Source organism: Physella acuta, unplaced genomic scaffold (genome assembly GCF_028476545.2).
Source record: "Physella acuta isolate Inbredline_101_S28 unplaced genomic scaffold, ASM2847654v3 ptg000642l, whole genome shotgun sequence".
Classification (NCBI taxonomy): domain Eukaryota; kingdom Metazoa; phylum Mollusca; class Gastropoda; family Physidae; genus Physella; species Physella acuta.
In genome coordinates this window covers 194,822-220,350 of record NW_026732161.1, presented here as the reverse complement: position 1 = coordinate 220,350, position 25,529 = coordinate 194,822, and the positions used below count along the sequence as shown (strand labels likewise).

At 36.8% G+C, this 25,529-nt stretch overlaps 2 protein-coding genes across 2 annotated transcripts in view; one reads left to right on the top strand and one right to left on the bottom strand.

Annotated features, from left to right (window-relative positions):
• Window positions 1–8,679, bottom strand: part of LOC131948368 (macrophage mannose receptor 1-like) — a 30,718-nt gene extending 22,039 nt beyond the window's left edge. The window contains exons 1-2 of the mRNA XM_059309968.1: window positions 8,571–8,679; window positions 49–146 (exon numbers count right to left, since the gene is read on the bottom strand). Of these exons, the coding sequence (XP_059165951.1) occupies window positions 49–115 (67 nt within the window). The 5' untranslated portion in view covers window positions 116–146; window positions 8,571–8,679. The remainder of the gene's footprint in view (window positions 1–48; window positions 147–8,570) is intronic.
• A 7,178-nt stretch (window positions 8,680–15,857) lies between these two features.
• On the top strand, window positions 15,858–21,148 carry LOC131948401 (uncharacterized). The gene is made up of 2 exons (XM_059310008.1): window positions 15,858–15,863; window positions 20,621–21,148. The coding sequence occupies exons 1-2, from the start codon at window positions 15,858–15,860 to the stop codon at window positions 21,146–21,148; spliced, it is 534 nt and encodes a 177-aa protein (XP_059165991.1).
• Window positions 21,149–25,529: the final 4,381 nt, after the last annotated feature.

Genomic DNA, 25,529 nt, shown 5'->3' with positions numbered 1-25,529 from the left:
GATTTAATATAAAAAATTCGGGTTCCGAGTGATATATTTGGTTCTTACCCTGCGCAGAAGTTATACTCAGCAGCAAAAGAACCGAAGCTACTATCTTCATGAAGTCTAACTCCATTTTTTAGCCAGTTGGCTAGCCGTACTTGCACCTACATGTATGATTTATAGATGTATATATATATATATATATATATATATATATATATATATATATATATACATATATATGTATATACATATATATATATACTATTTATATATATATATATATATATACTAGCGTTCCCGTTCCCGCGCGTTGCCGCGGGGATAGATGAAAGTCTGACGAAATATAAAAAAAGGGCTTCATCAATGCGTTACCAATCCTATATTCTTTGACGCGTGACCTTGTTTTCTAAAACTGAGTTATTTAAATGTAAACATTGCCTGCGCTTGGATCAAAAATATCGGGTCACAGGTTTACCTATACTACCGCATTAAACCTTGAGTGTACGTTAATCACTCACCGAAATAATGAGGTAGAACACATTTTGGTGACCGCCCATATCAGACTTTTTTTCTATCCCCTCGGCAACGCGCAGGGACGGGTGCGCTAGTATTGTATATATTTTTAATTATTGTATATATTTTTAATTTCGAAATGGCGCCGCCCTTGCGAAATCTCACCTGAAGTGTTCTAATCGACTTCCCAAAGTTGGATGGTGATCAGATGAACGGTGTAAAACCGCAATCGACTTTTATTTTATATATCGTATATTGAGAAAAATTAAATCGCGCCCTACCGGGGCGCTAGCGCTACTATTTTGAATTTATTTTTCTCTTAAACCTCCCCAGGTGTATTCTCATCAACTTACCAAAGTTTCATGGCGATCGGATGAATGGTGTAGTGATGCATAAAAGACAGACAGACAGACAGATACTCACACACACACAGACACACATACATTGCTTTATATATATATATATATATATATATATATATATATATATATATATATATATATATATATATATATATACTAGCGTACCCGTTGCCGCTGGAAAAAGAAGAAAGTCTGTCGAAATATGTAACAATGCATTACTAATTGTGTATTTTTAGAAGCACAATCTTAATTTCTGATTGGATAGTCTAAAAATAGATGCTAATTTCATCATTCGCAAAGTGACGAAACAATATGGACTTTTTTAGGGATAAAAGGAAACAACCCATTTAATAGTCTAATATTGGTTAATTTTTCTGATTATTAAAAAATATATTACATGGTTCATAGTGCTCGCAGGGGAGCCCGGGGCGCTTCCTGTCGTACAAATAACAGGGCGCCGACGGTTGGGCCCCTTGAAGATTTCACGCTGTGTATAGTATTACTCCTTACACGCTATGAAGGACGCACGATTAGCGGATGCCACGTGCTAACGTAGCCGATATGGGCGCCAAATTGTGCATTGACGAAAATCGCACTCTCATAGGCGCACCCATATCATATTTTCAGTATATTGTTCACAGAAACCATATCGGGAGTATTCTCATCAACTCCCCAAAGTTTCATGGCACACGAATGAAAGGTGTCTAACCGCATCTGATTTTTATTTTTTTATAGCGTATATAGAGAGAAATAGAGCCCTCCCGTGGCGCCGCCCTTGCGAAATTAAAAAAAATATTTTATGCTAAACCCTTTCAGGTAGTATTCTAATAAACTCCCAAAAGTTTTATGGCAATCGGATGAATGGTGTCAATCCCAAATCAACTTTTATTTTTTATAAATCGTATATTGTGAAAAATCGCGTCCTCCCGTGGCGCCGCCCTTGCGAAATTTAAAAATTTATGTTCGCAGAACCCTTCCAGGTAGTGTTCTAATCAACTCCACAAAGTTTGATATCGATCGGATGAATGGTGTGAAACAGCAATCGACTTTTATTTTATTATACCTTATATACAGAAAAAAAAAACAAATCGCGCCCTATCGGGGCGCCACCCCTGCAAATTTGAAATGATTTTTTTCGCAGACACCTCCCCAGAAATATTTACGACAACTTCCCGAAGTTTCACGGCGATGTGATGAGAGGTGTAGTAATTAGCTATTGGTGCCTATGATTGATATGGGATACAAATTTGGTCTTTCATAGTGCATTTATTTTAGCTTTCTCGCATATACGAAGTATAGAGAAAATCTTGTAGTTGTGCAAAAAAAATAAAAAATAGAGATTTTTGCAAATTTCGACGTTTTACACCTCACTGATACGGGAAAACATAATTTTGCAATCTTGTCCGTATGTCTGTGTGTATGTGTATGTGTTTGTGTGTGTGTGTATGTGTGTCTGTAAACACCATAACTTGAGTACCGTTACAGCTAGGTTGATGAAATTTCATATATAAGTATTATATCAAATTCGTAGATCGTAACGAAAATTACTCAGAATTTGATAGAAGGTAAAGGATTAGATCTTTTACTTACGTGTGAGATTTCATCAGGGGCGGAACTACAGTGGCACTGTAGTTCCGCCAGACCCCGCAAAAAAAATTCTTGCATTTTTGACTTGACGGTAAAAGCTTTTGTAAATAACAAACAGATCTACTACAGTTGTGATGTTATATAGTAGCTAACACATGCTGTTGCGTAAAAAAAATATATGTCTCATCTGTCGTGTGAAAGATATGCAAACGTTCAAAACCCTTCCATGACTTATTTCCCTGTTTTTAATAGTTAAATAGGGGTACTCATAAGCTCCTTTTAATATATTTGTACTAAACAAATTAAAAAGAAATTTCTTCTCTTAATTATTATTAAAAAAATAAAAGTTAAAGACTGACATAGCATAACAAGAAAATATATTTAAAACAAATAATATAAATACAAAAAAAAAACAACATAAAATAAACATAGCACGAGAAACCATTACACATACAAAGCGTTCACGTTTTATATTATTTTTTTTTGGACCGGCTAAATACTAGAGGGTCGGCTGAATTACAGCAAACATATTGAATAAAATAGTTCTAAATTTAAAAAATAAATAAATAAATAAACTCAAAACAGACCAATGCACTAACACACATGACATGTTGTAATTTTTTTAAATTGAAAAAAAAATAAAAAAAATTCAAAACCCGATCAGGCTAGAATTGAGTATCTAATTTATAAGTTCTGTGTTTGTATATATATATATATATATATATATATATATATATATATATATATATATATATATATATATATATATATATATATATATATATATATATATATATAAGAGGGTGGCCCAAAAAAAAATTTGCGGGGTGGCCCGTTTTTTCTAGTTGCGCCACTGGATTTCATTTATCTATCTGAAATAGTAATCAAGTTATAGGCTTTTGAAAAATTCAAAGTGAAAAAAGTACCTTTTCATGTAATCAGAAATCGCTCAAAAGTTAATACGGACCTACGATTTTGATAAAATACTTATTTATGAAATTTCATCAACCTAGCTGTAACGGTACTCAAGTTATCGTGTTTACAGACACGCACACAGACATACACACATACGGAAAAGATTGCACAAATATGTTTTTCCGACTCAGGGAGGTGTAAAACATCGAGATTTGTCTTCTTCTTCTTCTTCGTTCTTAATTTTTAGTGTTGAAGGGGATCGAGATTTATCTGCCAGTGGGTTTGAACTCGAGACTTTGTTTGAATTTATCAACCATGAGCTTTTTGCCGACTCGACCACAATTAAGCGTTACGTGTCAACTTGTTATGCGCCATTAAGGCCATTGACTCCGATTTCAGCCTGCTTTTCTTTTTAGATTTGCTTCCATAGCCTTTGTCCAACCAAGAACAAACTACAAGGCAGCAGTTGTTTAATTTTGGAGTTGTCTCTCCTAGCAGAGTGGCTGTCCCCAGCTAACGAGCCTCATCTGCCCGAGGGTTCGAACTCGAGACTTTTCGGTTTAGCAACCACGAGCTTTACCGACTCGACCACGCCGACCCCAATCGAGATTTGTAAAAATCTCGATTTTTCTTTTGCACGATTACAAGACTCTCTATACTTCGTATATACGAGAAATTAAAAATGTGTTTATTTTTAGTTAAATGAACGCTAACAGCTGTCACATTCTGACTAACAAATTTTGACCTACGATTTATCCTTCTTTAAATAACGTGGGAACAATCAACCCTATACTTTCTCGAATATTCTTATATAATACTAAGGAGGATTGCAACTCGTGATATAGACATGAATTTCAATCAATTTTTACATACTTAAAATTTAAAAAATAGAATAGAATCTCGCAGAATCAAAGAATTGCACATCAATTGAAAAGCAAACAATGCTTGTACTTAATAAATTCATGTATGTTTTTTGACATAACAGAAATAGCGTAAAGTACTACTTCCGGTCACTGGAAATTACTAAAAATTTGAAAAAAAAAAACAAAAAACAACAACAACAGAGAATTAATACTTTTTTATTAATATGTGAAATTTCATCAATCTGTCAAAAAGGTATTCAATTCAAATGGGTTTTGAAAAACCGAAAGAAAATGAAGTTCCTTTCCAGTTACCAGAAATCGCTGAAAAGTTGATACACAAATATAATTTGGATTTAACACCTAAATATGAACCTTCATGAAATTAGCTGTTTACGGTACTCAAGTTATCGTGTGTTAATGGTAGTTAGAATAATGATAGTGTTGTGTAAATAAAGAATGTTCTTAATATCTTGTATTGGACTTGTGTTTGACGTCTTAGCTCACCAGCAACGTTGCTAAGATAGATGTAGAAACATTCTTTAGATTTTTTTCTTATTACAAGTGAGGTTTTTGAAATACATATTTTTAGGTACAGTGTATCTAGATCTAGTTATGTTGAGTTAAAACTCCCTAGATGTATAATGAATTATACTATTTTTCAGTCACCACATTGGGCCTGGTGATTGAAGGGTGGGGTTGGGGGCTACTGGGGCCCATGATTTAAAGGGTCTATAAATTAGGTCTTACACAGTAAATTTAATTTTCCGACAGTCTTCTGTTTGTGTAAATTAAGTGATGGTTTGATTGTTTAAAATGACAAGCTATTTTTTTTTTAAACAAAGGCAACAAATATATGAGCTGTTTCCATGAAAATTATGATTAATTAATGTAAAGATCAGCTATGGAATTTGAGGCTAAATTAGCATAAAAAATTCATCATATTTTTCCAAATCCTGTGAAATCAGTCGCTTTATTTTAATCTATATCACTTTGGATGTCGAGCTAATCGAAACATAAATGCATAAACATATATAAATTATAACATTGTTTTCATGACATGGTGTTGTATACAAGTTTGCATCACACTGTGAAATTGCAAAACTTTACAAAATTGAGTATGTTGATGTGGGGTTATGTTGGGTTTAGTTCGGATTGCTGTTAATGCGTCGTGAGCGTTGGGTCTAGGATAGTGTGGAGCGGGGTATGGAGCGGGTGGCTTTGGGTTTAATCTACTCTTTGTTGTGAGGTGTGTGTGTGTATTGGGAATTGTGTAAAATAAGTGATTGGGTGTGTATCATGTTATGAGTGGTTGGAGGCGTGTGTTGTGCTATGTGAGGTAGTAGGACGCGGGTCGTGGAATGTGTTGTATTATATACTGCATGGTGTAGTGCGATGTTGTGGTTGAGATTGTTGGATAGAGCTAAGGGCGTTTACGAGTAGATCATGGTTTTGTAGGATTTGATTTGAGGTGTCCTTCACGGTGTCGTGTTGTGTGAGATGGTAGACTTTCTTCGGGGGGGGGGCGGACTCTGTTAAAAGTATATATTTTCTGTATAAATTATATAAATTTCATTTCGTTCGGGGGGGGGGGGGGGGCTGGAAGAAACTCGGTGTGTATGTAGTTTGGTGTTAGGTAAGTGGTGAGCTTTGATTCATGCTATCTGGTGTAGCGGGAAGTACCGTATTTAAATTACTGATAATGTGAAATAATTGTATATTTCACAATAATTTCAAAAGAGCAGTTGTCTTAAATTAAGTTCAATTCTTTTCTGTGCTCCAAAAAGTTTAATTGCGGTGTTTTACACTATGGTGTAGCACGAGTATAACGCTTATATATATATATATATATATATATATATATATATATATATATATATATATATATATATATATATATATATATATATATATATATATATATATATATATATTCCGGCCAGGGTCTGCACTGGCTTTTTTTAAAAACAAAATTAAAGGACTGTGACATGTGTATTTATTTAGCATCACATAATTGGTGCTGCCCTGGTCTTGAAAATATATGAAATTTGCAATTTATGTAATTTGCAAACCTAACCCTAACCACAAACAACTACAATCACGTATGTAAGCTTCAACGAACATAGACATAGATATAAACCTTCTCCCAACATCTGCAATTTTAAGCCTAAATAAAAATTATTTAAACTAAAAAAAATAAAATTAAAATAAACGTAAGTAAACGTAACTATAGAAGTTTTGTAATTTAATTATATCCTCAAATCCGTTTTTACCATTCAGTATGAGAAATAAAGACTAAATAAACCGGGCGGCATCTACCCTAAACTTCCTCGAATATCCTTATATAACACTACTGGGAATGGTAACCCTGAAATCTTTGTTGAAATTACCTTCTGTTTTTCACATAAAATACAAAGATTATATAGGGAAACACAACTACTCAGTTTTGACCCATTTCCAGATTTTTCCAGGACATGGTGAGTTTTTTGTGACACCCCAAGGCGTTCTCCTACTACCTCACAAAATTTCAAGGGGGGGGGGGGGGGAGGGGCGTTTGACAAAAGTTTTTTCGTAAAATAGCTGATAAAAAGAGATTTTCACTCGCGGTCACTTTTTAGCCCTTGTCGAGAGTTTTGATTCAAACCGACATCTTGCCCGTACGGCCTAGCCATTACCTATAAGCATGCAAAAATTTAGCCAGATGTAAAGACGATAAGTGCTCTAAAATCCGTATTGAAATTACCATCTGCTTTTTCCCATAAAATACAAAGATTATATCGGGAAATACGAATGGTAAGTTTTGACCCATTTCCAGATTTTTCCCGGACATGGCGAGTTTTTTGTGACACCCCTATGCGTTCTCCTACCACCTCACAAAATGTCAAGGAGTTGTTTGGCAAAAGTTTTTTTTCGTAATAAAGCTCACATAAAGAGAATTTCACTTGCAGTAACTTTTTAGCCCTCTTCGAGGGCTTTGAGTGAAACCGACAGGCCTAGCCATTTATCTAAGAGCATGCAAAAAAATTAGCCAGATGTATAGAGGGTAAGTAACCTGAAATCTTTGTTAAAATTACCGTGTGTTTTCCATAAAATACAAAGATTATATATGGAAATACGAATGGTCAGTTTTGACCCATTTCCAGACATGGCGAGTTTTTTTGACACCCCTGGGCGTTCTCCTACCACCTCACAAAATGTCAAGGGGGGGGGGGGGTCGTTGGGCAAACGTTTTTTTCGTAATATAGCCCATATAAGGCGCCGGTCAGACGAGGTCAGTTTTGACCCCCTCTACTATGACTTGTTGGCCAACCGGCACCGGCTCTCGTGTTTTTTCGCGCCAAGGCAGACTCATGCCAAATTTGAAGCGCCTGCGGCTCCGGGAAGTGCCCTATTGGGCACCCGACAACTTTGCTTTATATATATAGATAAGCAAAGCAGGCGCTATATTTTACCCACACTACCTGCCAGCTAGCCTCAGGGCGTGCTGTATGAAGGACTTGAGTGTACGTTAACCACTATCCGTAATAGTAATTTAAACCAAGGTGTCAGGGACAAAGTGGGATGCTTTTTGGAGCCCCCGGTTACACGCCCGCGTACGTCCCCTGGCTCGGCTTAACTATCGCATGTCGCGTGCTACCGTGTCAATATTTTAGGGTGTTCTATAAATCGAACGTAGGCGCCACAGTTGTGAATCAATAGCCCGGGGCGCCAAATCATTCATGCTCTTGGAATGTGTGAAAAAGAAAAAGTCTCCGTAATTTCTTGTCTAACAATAAAACTGCTCAATGTGTTTTAAATACAATGATTGGTTATTACGGATCATTTATTCGTGAAACAAGTTAGATCCCCGCTGGGTGGAAGAGAAACAAAAAATATCAACCTAGCACCAATGTTTTTATATAAATTATATCAATATCTATGTATTAAATAGTCCAGGAACAAGAACCTAAAACAATGCCTTAAGAACACACTTTAATTACGAAATGTATTGTTAATATTACTATGATTTACTAAATATTTACGTTATAAAATGTTACATTTTTTAGTTGTACTGACTAATGTGATAATCTAAGGAGATCATCGGCAAAACCTGCTGTCCACATTTTGAGAAATATACCCGTATAGCCATCTTTATCAAATGGAAATTAAAGAAATATATAATTTTTGTTGTAAAATGTATACATTAAAATGTTTTTTAGTAAAATACTGAAAATCCCTACTTCAGTAGACCTTACACAAAAAAAATTTAAAAAAATTAAAACATATTTCCTCAAAATCAGAAATGACTTAACAGTTTTCGCACCGGGCCTCCTCATATATAGACAACTGCTATTAAAATGTAACTCACCCGGTTTTGCAAAACTAATGAGTGAACTGATCAGTTTTCAAAAAGTAGCTTGAGCTAAGTGATCTGCAGCTAATATAGAAGTCACAAAACGAGCTAAACCCGTCTGGCAAGTATTGAATTGTGCATTTTAAAAATAACGTCTAAATGTAATAAAAGGGCATAGTCTCAATAGACTATGTTCAGGGGCGTATCAAGGATTTTCGGGCTTCAATGGAGGACTTAACAGTGGGTACCTTCGTCAGCCTTTAGGCTAAAACGGAGTTTAACATGGAGAGTAAAGAAATCAATTGCTAATTTCAAGGGAAGAGCTTTAAATAATGTACATATTTTAAATACATCCTTATTATGTATTTATACTATGCTGTATTATTATGTTTAACCCGTACCGAACAATGTATTGCGTCAGAAGGCATCGAGTAACACCTTTTAGGCGTGTCTCAATGAGGGAAAAATGTGAAATGTATTGTGAAAGCTACGTTTTATCTAGTTAAAATAATAAAATATTAGAAAGAGAGGATTGACACCCCACCGAAAATGCAAAATCTTTGGAGGCGGGGAGTGGGGGGGGGGCGGGCAGTGAGGTGACTGGCACCTTCAGTTAACGCCACAATGCATGCTGTATCCAAGCCTTGGTACAGTACCATAGGTAGCAGGTAGCAATCCCTTGTTCGGGTTATTTATAGAATCTAAATGCCCACCTTGCTTCTAGTGTATGATCTCTAGTTCATTGTGTCATCCGTATAGATGGGGTGTCAGAAGCCGCCCCTGTTGCATTTTGTCCGTTGAATCAATTAGTATCCCTTACTATGCAGGACGCACGATCAACGGATCTCGACCACTCAGGTAGTGCTTTTTGTGCATAATTACAATACTTCCTCTATACTCAGTAAGCCTATATGAGAAAGTAAAAAAAAATATAAAACTGGATTTCCATTTTCTTTTTAAAATAATTAACATAAAATAAATATTAAAATTCCAATGTAAAATTTTTAACTTTTTGAAAGAGGGAAAAGAGCCCATATGTTCCTTGGGCCCCTTTGACTTGCTTACGGGAGCTACGCCACTGACAGTGTGCACTTAATGAAAACGTCCTGAACATGTAGGACACCAATGCATTCAAGTGTAACGGTTTTAGGTCAGTAGACCCCGAGGCGCAGATTGGGATTGCAAACTGACTTTAGACGTAGGTACTGTTAGACAAAACTGTCATATACCATAGCATTCCCCTAAGATTCGTGCTTTTCATTCAAATATGCATAAATATATATTTCAATTCATGAGTAAATTACTAAATTAACAAATACGAGAATAGTTAGGTCGGCTACATCTTTAGCAGTGTAAAAATCTTAAATGTGCATTTATATATATTTAATACTTTTTTGTGTGGTCTCAACGCCTATGTTTACTTTGTTTGTGGGGTGTGGCGACCCATAGGATCTCTGACAAATTTAGCGCCTAAAGCAAGTTTGTTTCAGTTTCTTATTTCCAGTGCATTTAAAAGCTTATTACTATTAAGTTTTTTAAATATTTGTTCTAATGTAATTGTTTATTATTCAACTTAATTATAAATAGCTTTATGGAAATTAAGTATTTGATAGTTTAAAAGTGGCCTGTCTGTAGTTTTAACCCGATTTAAAAAAGACCCCAATATTTTGATTAAAAGTTGTGTAAATTTGGAAAGACGACGCTTTAGTTATTAATAAAGAAAATAATTATGAAAAGATGAGAGTAAAAGAAATAGTAAGTATAACAGCTATAAATACTTTGACGTTAAAAATCAATTTTTTTTTGTTAATGTAATTAAATGTTTTATTTTCAAAAACATGCTTAATTGTTTAGACTTGATTAGTGCGGAGATATTTTTGTCCACGGAAAAAAAATGTTTGTTGGAGGTGGCTGAGAAAAAATTCAAAACAAATTGAAAATGTAGCATTGTGTGCAAATACCATTGAAGCAAATGTGGCCAGTTGCCCAGCAAATGACATCCTTAAAGACAAGTTCAAAGAAGGGCGGGTGAGTTTTATAAGTATTTGCCCAAGGAAGACTTTTCTATTATTATAACTTTTGCATCAAAGTACCTTTCAAATTTTGGAATAACATACAAATATTGTCAACAATGAAGTAGCCTACGTGAAGAACAATTTGGGAACAAATTTGGAGCTCGAGTGTGTTGTCAGTCCCCGACAGTGTTTCCTTCAGATACGTAGGTAGGTAGGTAGGTAGGTAGGTAGGTAGGTAGGTAGGTAGGTAGGTGGGTGGGTGGGTGGGTGGGTGGGTAGGTAGGTAGGTAGGTAGGTAGGTAGGTAGGTAGGTAGGTAGGTAGGTAGGTAGGTGGGTGGGTGGGTAGGTAGGTAGGTAGGTAGGTAGGTAGATAGGTAGGTAGGTAGGTAGGTGGGTGGGTGGGTGGGTGGGTGGGTAGGTAGGTAGGTAGGTAGGTAGGTAGGTAGGTAGGTAGGTAGGTAGGTAGGTAGGTAGGTAGGTAGGTAGGTAGGTAGGTAGGTAGGTAGGTAGGTAGGTAGGTAGGTAGGTAGGTAGGTAGATAGGTAGGTAGGTAGGTAGGTAGGTAGGTAGGTAGGTAGGTAGGTCGGTGGGTGGGTGGGTGGGTGGGTGGGTGGGAGGGAGGGAGGGTGGGTAGGTAGGTAGGTAGGTAGGTAGGTAGGTAGGTAGGTAGGTAGGTAGGTAGGTAGGTAGGTAGGTAGGTAGGTAGGTAGGTAGGTAGGTAGGTAGGTAGGTAGGTAGGTAGGTAGGTAGGTAGGTAGGTAGGCAGGCAGGCAGGCAGGCAGGTAGGTAGGTAAGTAGGTATGTAGGTAGGTAGGTAGGTAGGTAGGTAGGTAGGTAGGTAGGTAGGTAGGTAGGTAGGTAGGTAGGTAGGTAGGTAGGTAGGTAGGTAGGTAGGTAGGTAGGTAGGTAGGTAGGTAGGTAGGTAGGTAGGTAGGTAGGTAGGTAGGTAGGTAGGTAGGTAGGTCGGTAGGTAGGTAGGTAGGAAGGTAGGTAGGTAGGTAGGTAGGTATGTAGGTAGGTAGGTAGGTAGGTAGGTAGGTAGGTAGGTAGGTAGGTAGGTAGGTAGGTAGGTAGGTTAGGTAGGTAGGTAGGTAGGTAGGTAGGTAGGTAGGTAGGTAGGTAGGTAGATAGGTGCGTAATGATGTGAAGCAATATTAAATACATCATTGTTATTTTGGTGCGAATGAATGTTAGTGCGAGATATATGACGAATGCATATTTGTTGACGATGTTGAAACGGATTGTTATGGTATGCAAGATAGGTAGTTTAGGCTAGGAAGAATGTGAGAGATTCTTCGTGCAATGTCGATAACAAGGATAGTTTTATGTTTATACGAGAATAGTAGTTAAATAAATATTAACCAAGAAAATAATAGGCATTGTGTAAAGCGATTATCGCCTGTAACGTGGTGATGTGAATGAACATGGCAGTGGTATGCTTTAAATGGTAGTAGATAACGTGATCAAATACTACACTCTCATGTATAAATGTGTCATCCAGTCCATATAGGTCTTTGTGCTAAAATTTCTTTGCGCATTTTTCGTTTTGTTCTTTATTCTGTTTGTGCTTTTTTCTTTTTGCGTTTTTTCCGTTTGCGTTTTTTTCTGTTTGCGCTTTTTTCAGTGTGCGCTTTTTTTCTGTTTGCGCTTTTTTTCAGTTTGCGCTTTTTTTCTGTTTGCGCTTTTTTCTGTGAGCGCTTTTTTCTTTTTGCGCTTTTTTCTGTGTGCGCTTTTTTCTGTTTGCGCTTATTTCTGTGTTCGCTTATTTCTGTTTGCGCTTTTTTCTGTTTGCGCTTTTTTCTATTTGAGCTTTTTTCTGTTTGCGCTTCTTGTTTTTCGCTTTTTCCGTTGCGCTTTTTTCCGTTGCGCTTCTTTCTGAGAATCATACATACATACATACATATATATATATATATATATATATATATATATATATATATATATATATATATATATATATATATATATATATATATATATATATATATATATATATATATATATATATATTCTAGCGTACCCGACCCCCGCACGTTGCCGCGGGGATAGAAGAAAGTTTGACGAAATATATTAGAAGGATTTCACCAACGCGTTATCAATTATATGTTCTTAGACGCGTGACCTTTTTTTCTAAAAATGAGTTATTTAAATGTAAACAATGCCTGCGCTTGGATCATAAATATCAGGACACGGGTTTACCTACACTACAGCATGAAAACCTTGTGTGTACATTAATCACCCACCGAAATAATATGGTAGAACACACTTCGGTGACCGCCCCTGAGTTAGAGACATACAGAGGGGCGCTCTCAGGGCCCCCACCCCCCGATTAACTACCGCATAGGCGCGGCGTACGACCCCTGGCTCCTTAAAACTAACAGGCGCCATCGGCCAAATAGCATCCTGTGAATAATGATGCAGATTTTGTAATTCGTTAAAGTGACACAAATGAACAGGATTTTTTTCTTTAACACGTAAAAAAATTATTTGACGTGTTTTAAATATCAGTGTGACTGATGCAATATGCTAGCGTTAATAATGGTCCATTATTAGATGCTCGATCTCAATTTCTGACTGGATTGTCTAGTAATAGATGCTTATTGCATCATTAGCAAAGTGACGAAACTCTACAGTAGGCTCCTCATATTAAAAAGTTATTTTTTCATCTTTCGCAAGGTGACAAAATTGTAAAGAAGGATCTCCTCGCGTTACAAAGTTATTTTTGAAGCCTGTTGTAGTTTTACTGCTGAATCTAGTAGTACCCCTTAACCGCTATGCAGGACGCTCGATTAACGTATGCCAAGTGCCAACATAATCGCTCTAACGCTCTAAAACTCTGGGCGCCAAACCGTGTATTGACGAAAAAAGTACCCTATTTGGCGCCGCCCATAAGAAACTTTAGTTTTCTTTTTCGCAGAAATATTCTCGGGAGTATTCTCATCTACTCCCTAAAGTTTCATGGCACTCTGATGAACCGCATCCGAGTTTTATTTTTTATATACCGTGTATAGAGAAAAAAATCGCCCCCCCCCCCCGGGGCGCCGCCCTTGCAATATTAAACAATATTTTTTTGCAGAACCCTACTATTGAGTGATCTAATAATCTCCCCAATGTTTAATGGTACACAGATGAACGGTGTGAAAGCGAAATTTTATAAACCGTATATAGAGAAAAATCGCAGCCTCCCGTGGCGCCGCCCTTGCGAAATTAAAAATGATTTTTTTTTTACAGAACCTTCACTAGAGTTATATATCGAACTCCCCAAAGTTTCATGCCTATCGGATGAACGATGTCACTACAATTCACTTTTGTTATACCATATATAGAGAAATATCGGACCCTCCCGTGACGCCGCCAATGCGAAATTAAAAATTATTTTTTTTATAGAACCCTTCCCTAGAGTAGTATAATGAACTCTTCAAAGTCTCGTGGCTATCGGATGAACGATGCCAAACCAAAATTGACTTCTATTTTTATATACCGTATATAGAAAAAATCAAATCGCGCCCTGTCGGGGCGCCACCCCTGCGAATTTTAAATCTTTTTTTGTTTCGCAGAAACCTCCCCAGGAATATTCTCAACAACTTCCCAAAGTTTTACGGCGATGTGATGAGAGGTGTAGTAATGCATAAAAGACAGACAGACAGACAGACAGACACACAAACATACATTGCTTTTGCTTTATATATATATATATATATATATATACATATATATATATATATATATATATATATATATATATATATATATATATATATATATATATATATATATATATATATATATATATATATATAATATATAAAGTTCAATTCTGTATGTAAAATGTTTGTAAAATGTTTGTCGTGGATACTTCGACTGATTTAAGTGTTAAATTATTAAATTGCTCATGATCTAAATTTATTAGTTAAACAGGGTAAAACTGTAAGTGTTTGGAAATAATTTTCATTTTTCAAACTGAAAGTAATAATTGTCGGCATGTTCATTAAACACAATTTTTAAAAAAAATATCATCTTTTACAAAAATTCTAATTATGTCTGAAAATTATTTATATTTAGTCCTTTAGCACTTACTTCCCTTGGATAAATTAGAAAAACACAATTATTTCCCTTTATAAAACATTGCATTAGTGGAAAAGAATTTATTTTGTATTACTTTATTTTGGTGTTGGGAAAAAATAATTACATAATAAGCGGGGATTGATCAAGTGCAAATGTTGTAGGTATTTTACGGATAAGCTTGGAGTATTATAATTGTTCATTAAATTGAAACAGGCGCGTCCGCCGGCGCCCCACCAGGGTTCAATTTGGCGCCTTGGGCTATTCTGTGAGCGCTATGGTGCATCATTTCGCTTTAAACAGTGCGATAGAGTATGGATAAGAAAGGTTACTATTGTCTTTAAGTGAATCGAATCCGGTCGTCCTCTGGCGCCCAGACAGGGTGCTATTTGGGGCCCTGGGCCTCCCGTGTTCGGCTTGGCGCCTACGTTCGTTTAAGTGAGTGCAAAAGACTATGAATAAGTTGGGGTACTATAGTCGGGTTTATGTTCGCGTTAGTGTTTTCTTTGTGTTTAGTTTGGGTTTGCGTTAGTGGTTGCGTTTTGATTTGGTTCGTTTTTGTTCTTTCTTTTTTCGTTTTCGTTTGTGTTTTATTTTTGGGTTTGTGTTTGTATTTGTGTTTGGGGTTGGTTTTGCGTTTGGATTTGGTTTGTTTTCGTTTGCTTTTTCATTTGTTTTTTTTTTCTTTGTGTTCGTATTGGTTTTTGTGGTTGTGGTTGGGTTTGTTGTTAGGTTTTTGTTATCGTTTGTATTTGTAATTGTGTTAGCGTTATGTTTGCGTTTTGTTGTTTTGGTTTTGGTTTGTTGTGGTTTGGGTGGGCAATGCCGGGTTTATGATGATTACTAAACACACAGGTATGGTCTTTAACAGAAAGGTTTTTCACAGAAGCCAGAGCAGGGCCTGGCCGGGACAGCTAGTATATATATATATATATATATATATATATATATATATATATATATATATATATATATATATATATATTAAATTTCGTTGTGGGAGGTGAAGGGTACACGTTCTTCCGGGGGGGGGGGGGGTCTCCACAACGCCGAGGAGATGGTCTTGAAGAAACTCTTGCTCCCGAACTTATATTTGATAGTGCGGACCTCGGGCTGAAAAGTTTGGAGACCCCTGATCTAAAGGATGTTAGACATGTTAGTAATTCAAATGGACGTAAGAGTTTGTATGTTATGTGGAGGATGTTAGACATGTTAGTAATTCAAATGGAAGTAAGAGTTTGTATTTGTTATGTGGAGGATGTGGGACATGTTAATGGTCAAAATGAATTAAGAATTTGTCTTTGCTATCTTTATTGACCTAATAATTCTGGGTGATCTAATTGAACGCATAGCGTTTTCCATGTGATTTAAGTGGGCGTTTGACGTTGCGTAATCTTGATGGACGTAAGACTTTGTCCAAAGCTACACATTAGTGACGTATTTACAAGAGTTATCTGCTTCACTGCTGTGATTAATAATGGTACAGTTACAATAAAACTTGAGATATTGCCATTTTCAGGTCAGCAACAATTAAGAACAATACATTTCAAATTTGATAAAGGAAGAGAAGAAATACAACTAATTAGCGGTTGGTTTAATGATGGCGAGATGTAACACGTTTAATATACGATTTCGTAGAAATAAGGGCTGTGTTATATTTACTTAGAACGTTGAAAACAATAATCAGCACGATATATTTGTATGTTTTTTTATTTAAATTTCTTATTTGATCTATCTAAGTTAAATAGTAACTTTATTTTATGACCCTAATACCAAAAAGCGAAACATTTTATTTACATTAACGAGGTGATACATTATTTTTAAAACTAAATTATTATAATAATTTAAGCTACTTAAAAAAATGTTATATATCATATGCCATTAACAGTTTAATTCAAATTTTTACACCCGTGTGACTTTCCTCTTTATGCAAAACAGGATATTCAGTAGCTGCATAACAGCGGCCCCGTCGTTCAAACTATATATAGATGTCATTAAATCTCTAAGTCATGCATGACCATGCCATTTGATCATAACAGCGGCGGGCAGGAAATCGCACAGCAATCCTTCTAAAAGGCTTTTTGACGGCCGCCGTTGACTGAAAGAATCTTTCAGTCTTCGCCGTTTTCAAAAACATGTCCAAGATTTGAATTAAAATTGCTCTACTTCTTTTTTTGAAAAGCAGTTTCGACAGTTAAGAATTGCTAGAGACCCTTTTATCAGATTTATGAGGTTATAAAATTTGAATCGAATGCACTCAACTGAAGTGGTTAGAACTGAAACGCTTCAAGTGTTTTGAAAACTCCACATGGCCTACTTTAATATATTTTCGTCTATATACACGTGTTAAAGTCGCTAGAACATTCTTAACAATCTAGTTTTATTGATTTGGCTGTGCTTCTGCCTTTTAGTTACTTATTAAGTGAGTCCTTAGGTGTCGTGAAAAGAGGACAAGTAGATCTGCTAAAGAAACAATTTTTTTCTTTGTACTAATAATATTGTGGCAGGCCTACATGTTTTCTATTTCACCGTTGTAATACAATTTTTAATAATCACAACAGTTTTATATGTGTCAATTTTCAATTTATGATTTTCTTTACAAAAATATCTTTCTATCTATCTCTCTTTCTCTCTCTTTTTCTCTCTCCCTGCCTCTCTCTCTCTCTCATTGAATCCCGGGGTTTCGCTAAAATCAGAAATAAACATGATTCAATTTGGAGGACAGAAAACATAGGCATAAGAAATTTAAAAAAAAAGCGCCAACTATTTTTTTGTAAATCTTGTAAAACAAATGGAAGCGAATTGAGGAGGGCAAATAACAAAATTCACTGCGAACCACATATCAAACCAAACCACATCCCAGCACCCCCTACCACAACTTCACACCATATACTTGGCCACACACACAGGGTCACAGATCCACAACAAAATTCACCCTAACCACATACCCTATATCTTGAAACACGCACGCACCTAACTCTATTACACATAACTTTTACATATTATAATGTATTTCGCGCCGTACACACCGCTTACCACAGAAAACCCTCACAAGACATCAGCCAAATCAGGGAGTATAATGAAGTAGTGACGAATAGTGTATAGCGAAGTAGAGTTAAATAGAGTGGAATAGGTAAAGTAGAAAGTAATACATTTATAGAGGAATAGAGTGGAGCGACGTTGAGTGGAAGAGATAAAATATTTAGTAAAATACTACAACTAATAGAATATTTAGAACGAGCCGACCCGCGGCGTATCATACGCCGCTATTTAGTTGATTTATTTTCTACTTTCAGTAATTCATAATTTGTGAATTCGACAGTACCAATGCTGCCACTGAAAATATTTGCTTTAAAACACTAACCCCCCTCCTTTCCCCTAACCCCGACCCTACACCCCCCCCCCCCCCGTGAAAGCAGCCTCCTCTTAGTTACCTCCTGTAAGTTTAAAGTCGGTTCAAACTTAATTATCTGCCCCTAATAGCCGTCACTAAACCTGGCTGTACGGTTTGTAAACATTAACGTGACCACAGCTCAGCAGACCATGTGGGGGTGGGGTAGGGTGGTAGTGATAGTGATAGAGAGAAAGAGAGGGGACTGTAAGGAGGCGCTTGCAGCTTGTTTTCTAACGGCTCGCAGAGGAGAATTATATATATAGATGTAGCGGAACATAGATTGTAGATTTCAGTAACATCGTTTAGAGAAGAATTAAATAGAATAAAGTAGAAAATAGGAGAATATAATTATTTCTATTAAAATAAAGTTGCACAAAGACCATTATACTATAATTGTAGTTGAGATATTACTATCTATCACTTTGGTTCTAACAGTCAGAGACACAATACCTTATAACATTTAGAAGAGGTTTTTTTATGTTCCTTTGTCAAATATGCGAACAGAAAGAATCTTAGATAAAATAGACTTCTGAGAAAATTAAAGCAATAAACAGCAGAACATATTCCTTCTTGTCAAATAATACGCTGCATGAAAACCTTGGCATGTTTTTTTTCACTACTTGAGAAAACAAAGTTGCTGTCACCGCGCATATATACACATATATATATATATATATATATATATATATATATATATATATATATATATATATATAATACAAACATTAAACAAGCATTCAAGTTTACTAAGATTTCTTACAATTGGTGTTTGTATTTGTAACAAAAGCTGGCTATTACAAATTTTCGAATTGGAAATTTTTTGTTAAAACTAAAAGGTAATGGGTAGTGGCGACTCAGAACAAGAATATTTATTTTAAGTTAAATATGATTTGCTGTAAGTAGCTGTAATCACTATCAATCCTATACTGCGAGATTGAAGCAATCCTTGTGTATGCTCAATGTAACGCATGGCTGCAAAGCCTTTAGCATAGTGTTCACAGATTGTATAAAAAACATCGCTTGGGAATTACGACATTTGGGATATCGCACACTAATATAGTCACGCACCGGTGCATCCTGAATAGCAATTTTTATGTGCACTATAGAGCTAGATTTTTATCCTTGGTTAAACGTAGTCAATGTGTTGTCATTCGTCCGGATCTTTGATTAAAAAATCTTGAAAACGTTCATATGTCAGCAGCCATAAAAAACATAAAAGCATGAATTGACGCAAACACATCAGAGCCGGCGTTAGGAATTCGCGTGCCTAGGACATATAAAAGCCTATATCTATATCTATATCTATAAATATATATATATATATATATATATATATATATATATATATATATATATATATATATATATATATATATATATAATATACATGTACACATAATAACACATGAATATTTTGGAGTAAAGCCTAATGGCAAACTTCTCACTTTAATAACAGATGTCTATGTGTCACATATAAGCGTTTATTGTTAGAGAGACGTAAGGCTAGAACTAGAATTGGAGATAACTAGAGAACTACATAATTAGAGAATTAGAGAACTTGAGAACAAGAGAACTAAAGAACTAGAGAACTAGAGAACTAGAGAACTAGAGAACTAGAGAACTAGAGAACTAGAGAACTAGAGAACTAGAGAACTAGAGAACTAGAGAACTAGAGAACTAGAGAACTAGACAACTAGACAACTAGACAACTAGACACTAGACAACTAGAGAACTAGAGAACTAGGGAACTACGGAACTAGAGAACTAGGGAACTTGAGAAATAGAGAACTAAAAAACTATAGAACTAGAGAACGAGAGAACTAGAGAACTAAATAACAAAAGAACTAAAGAACTAAAGAGCTAAAGGACTAAAGAGCTAAGGACTAGAGAACTAAAGAACTAGCGAACTAGCGAACTAGCGAACTAGAGAACTAGAGAACTAGAGAACTAGAGAACTAGAGAACTCGAGAACTCGAGAACTAGAGAACTAGAGAACTAGAGAACTAGAGAACTAGAGAACTAGAGAACTAGAGAACTAGAGAACTAGAGAACTAGAGAACTAGAGAACTAGAGAACTAGAGAACTAGAGAACTAGAGAACTAGAGAACTAGAGAACTAGAGAACTAGAGAACTAGAGAACTAGAGAACTGGAGTACGAGAGTACTAGAGTACTAGAGAACTAGAGAACTAGAGAACTAGAGAATATTGAACAAGAGAACTAAAGAACAAGAGAATATGGGAACTAAATAATTAGAGAACCAGAGATTTGGGAACAAGAGAACTAAAGAACTAGAAAACTAGAGATCTTGAGAATAAAAGAACTAGAGAAAATTTAGAACAAGAGAACTAGAGAAATCGAGAACTAGAGAAAATTTAGAACTAGAGAACTAGAGAACTGAAGAACTAGAGAACTAGAGAACTAGTGAGATAAAGAACTAGAAAACTAGAGAACTATAGAACTAGAGAACTAGAGTACTAGAAAAATGGAGAACTAGAGAACAATAAAGCTAGAGAGCTAGGTAACTAGAGAACTACAGAACTAATTATAAGTAATGAACTAAAGAACTAGAGAACTAGAGAACTGGAAAAATAGAGAACTGGAGAACTGGAGAACTGGAGAACTGGAGAACTGGAGAACTGGAGAACTGGAGAACTGGAGAACTGGAGAACTGGAGAACTGGAGAACTGGAGAACTGGAGAACTGGAGAACTGGAGAACTGGAGAACTGGAGAACTGGAGAACTGGAGAACTGGAGAACTGGAGAACTGGAGAACTGGAGAACTGGAGAACTGGAGAACTGGAGAACTGGAGAACTGGAGAACTGGAGAACTGGAGAACTGGAGAACTGGAGAACTGGAGAACTGGAGAACTGGAGAACTGGAGAACTGGAGAACTGGAGAACTGGAGAACTGGAGAACTGGAGAACTGGAGAACTGGAGAACTGGAGAACTGGAGAACTGGAGAACTGGAGAACTGGAGAACTGGAGAACTGGAGAACTGGAGAACTGGAGAACTGGAGAACTGGAGAACTGGAGAACTGGAGAACTGGAGAACTGGAGAACTGGAGAACTGGAGAACTGGAGAACTGGAGAACTGGAGAACTGGAGAACTGGAGAACTAGAACTAGAACTAGAACTAGAACTAGAACTAGAACTAGAACTAGAACTAGAACTCGAGCTAGAGCTAGAGCTAGAGCTAGAGCTAGAGCTAGAGCTAGAGCTAGAGCTAGAGTTAGAGCTAGAGCTAGAGCTAGAGCTAGAGCTAGAGCTAGAGCTAGAGCTAGAGCTAGATCCAGAACCAGATCCAGACGCAGAACCAGACCCAGACCCAGACCTAGACCCAGACGAATATAGAAGTCTTTACTAACATCGACGTAGCTGTACGACTATAAACCTTGGTAAACGCACCTCATGAGATCAGCCCACCTTGAAGTGATAGTTCACCCACGATCAAGCTTTCGCTAGCTTGTATTTTATTATGTTAACTCAACTTTTAGTTTGGTTAAAGTAACAGATTTTAATTTGATAAATTCAAAAGGTAAAAAAAAATAATAATAAAATTGTTGCGATTTGTGTAAAACTTTGTTGTCAAAACTTAGGAACGATTCAATCCTTTCTTTGGAAACATACTTGACTATAATTTAAAAAAAAATTCATTGAAATTACGTATAATACATATATTTGAATTTTAATGAATACTACATGCAATATAACTTTAACGATTGAATTTATTTTATTAGAGTCAAGTTGACGGATTTTTAAACCATAGTATAATATGTAAAACGCGAATAATGTATTCATTCATTCATTGCAGCTAAAGTTATGATTATAACAATTAAACCAAAATGTTTGTCTACAGAACTCAAACTAAAATTTGAGTTTAGCTATAATATTTTAATACTTTCTAAGTCAACTAGAATTTAATATATTTTTATCTTGATATCTATTCTTTATAACCTAATTAATTTTGTTAGAACAATAACATTTATTTTCTAAAATTGTTAACTTTGAACGACATGTATTTTTGGTGACTGTTCATTATTGCTTGCAACTCCTGACTAGTTTTTGTTACGTTCTGGGTTCATTTCAAATCAATAACAACGCTTCGTGTTTAACTTCACTCCTTTTATTTGTCTCAATGCATTCAAGCGTACCATAACAGCCCTCGTCCTAACCGCTACTAACCCGCTGACTGCCAACTAACTAACCCTGACAACCATTCACTCCAGCTTTTATACCGCATTCGACCTTGGGATAACAATACACAAACACACCGGGGTTAACAATATTCTAGGGTAAACTCAACTCACACACTCACTCTCCCCTAATTCTAGATAATTCTAAACTATTCTAATCTAACCTACAACTGGCCCGTAACACTACCCCCCACCTAAGTATTTGTAGTAATAACTACAAATACTGACTAACAAATCCTAGCTAAATAAAAAAACACAAAGCCTTTCATACACATACACTAGTAGACAAGTTAAAAATATACATTCCGAAGAATGTATATGACAGATTGAATATACACTGAAATACATAATGACAACATACAGAACTGCTACAATTTCGAGCTAGCACAAATCATCCGTGTAACTAACAAACAAAAAAAAAATCATACACACCCAGTTGCATCGTACCGAATCTAAGAACTTTCCAGACCACAATTTTTTTGAGTCTACCCTGTGCGCTCTCTGGCTACACTGGTTTACGACTCCTACCCATATCTCAACCATTCCACATCACAAAAAATTTGAGTCAACCTGCGCTCTATGGCTACACTGGTTTACGACTCCTACCTATATCTCAACCATTCTACATCACAAAAAATTTGAGTCAACCTGCGCTCTATGGCTACACTGGTTTACGACTCCTACCTATATCTCAACCACTCTACATCACAAAAAATTTGAGTCAACCTGCGCTCTATGGCTACACTGGTTTACGACTCCTACCTATATCTCAACCACTCTACATAAAAAAAAAAATTTGAGTCAACCTGCGCTCTATGGCTACACTGGTTTATGACTCCTATTCATATCTCAACCATTCTACATCACTAAAAAATTTGAGTCAACCTGCGCTCTATGGCTACACTGGTTTACGACTCCTACCTATATCTCAACCACTCTACATCACAAAAAATTTGAGTCAACCTGCGCTCTATGGCTACACTGGTTTACGACTCCTACCTATATCTCAACCACTCTACATAAAAAAAAAATTTGAGTCAACCTGCGCTCTATGGCTACACTGGTTTATGACTCCTGCACCTATCCTAAACATTCTACATCACAAAATTTTGCAACTCGCAGTCGATAATGTTACATACTCTGTCAAACAGCTATAGCGTCGGGCTAACGGCATCCCCGCAGCATCCAGCAAACGTCAGGACAGCAACCGGCAAACGTCAGGACAGCAACCGGCAAATGTCAGGACAGCAACCGGCAAACATCAGGACAGCAACCGGCAAACATCAGGACAGCAACCGGCAAACATCAGGACAGCAACCGGCAAACATCAGGACAGCAACCGGCAAACATCAGGACAGCAACCGGCAAACATCAGGACAGCAACCGGCAAACATCAGGACAGCAACCGGCAAACATCAGGACAGCAACCGGCAAACATCAGGACAGCAACCGGCAAACATCAGGACAGCAACCGGCAAACATCAGGACAGCAACCAGCAAACATCAGGACAGCAACCGGCAAACATCAGGACAGCAACCGGCAAACATCAGGACAGCAACCGGCAAACATCAGGACAGCAACCGGCAAACATCAGGACAGCATCAGGCAAACGACAGGACAGCATCAGGCAAACGACAGGACAGCATCAGGCAAACGACAGGACAGCATCAGGTAAACGACAGGACAGCATCAGGAAAACGACAGGACAGCATCAGGCAACGGCAGGACAGCATCAGGCAAACATCAGGACAGCATCAAATTTATGCTTCTACTTGATTCATACTGGCCACCAGTTGTTACGTTCTGGGTTCATTTCAAATCAATAACAACGCTTCGTGTTTAACTTCACTCCTTTTATTTGTCTCAATGCATTCAAGCGTACCATAACAGCCCTCGTCCTAACCGCTACTAACCCGCTGACTGCCAACGAACTAACCCTGACAACCATTCACTCCAGCTTTTATACCGCATTCGACCTTGGGATAACAATACACAAACACACCGGGGTTAACAATATTCTAGGGTAAACTCAACTCACACACTCACTCTCCCCTAATTCTAGATTATTCTAAACTATTCTAATCTAACCTACAACTGGCCCGTAACAGTTTTGATTCTGTGAAGAGTTTCTTCCAGTGCGGAGCCCCCCCCCCCCACGAAGAAAGTCTACCTCCCCCCATCCCAGAAAATTTCAAGTCCCCCCCCCTATAGCTGGATTGAGATGGGCATTGAAAACGTTGCATAAAGAAAACAGTTTAAAATTCCCTAACTTTTATAGTATACTTGTACTTTGTTTTCACAGGTTGGGTTTAATTTAAATCACTATGAGTTTTATTAAGTAGGCTATAGGCATATAAGGGATTGTATTCGTTTTCAGACAGGGTCAGATATTTTAATACCTTATAAAAGAGGGGTAAATGAAAACTACACATACTATTGCTCGACAATTTAAAAACAATAATGCATGTAGTGTACGTATTTTTTCTTTGTTAAATGTGTTTATATGTGTGTATACGTATTTCATCACACAAAAAATGGTTAGGGGTAGCATATAGTTTTGCTGCATTATTGCAGTTATTGAAATAAAATATTGTGAAAAATTGATATTAGTTGTGTTTTGATTTCAGTTTTTGCTTAATCTCTATAATTGTTTTACTGTCGGTTAAGAAGTTTACAACATTTGATAACATATTGTTTCTTTAAATTTATTATTAGACCTGTAAATATTTTCATCAGAGTGTAACAAGATTTTAATCAATTTTCCTTCAACATTTTCTATAGCAAATGCTCCGTTGCATGTGTAAGGGTTACGGAAAAGTGTACAAGTAAGTTTTGAGTCAGACTTCGACAAGCATCCATTCACTACATAATTACAGGGTAGGCCTACACCGTAGGGATGGACAGCAGGTGACACGCTCAAAGAGACCAGTGTTTATTCCTTTTTTCCAAACTTTTTTCTCCGGGGGGGGGGGGGCACTTGAAATTTTCGGGGGGGGGGGGGGCGGTAGACTTTCTTCGGGGGGGCGGACACTGTTAAAAGTATATATTTTCTATATAAATTATATAAATTTCATTTTGTTCGGGGGAGGGGGGGGGGGGGGAGGGAGGGGTGCGGTAAAAAAAATTCGGGCCCGAAAAGATGCCTGGAAGAAACTTTGAAAGAGACTGACCGCTCTGACAGGACAATAGTAGTCTTTATGCTGGCCAGTAGACAGGGGGGATAATTTGTTGTGTCACGAGTTATTCCCGTGGGAATAGCTAGGGGGTTAGGACAGGGATATAAATACGGGCGGATCAGATAGTCTC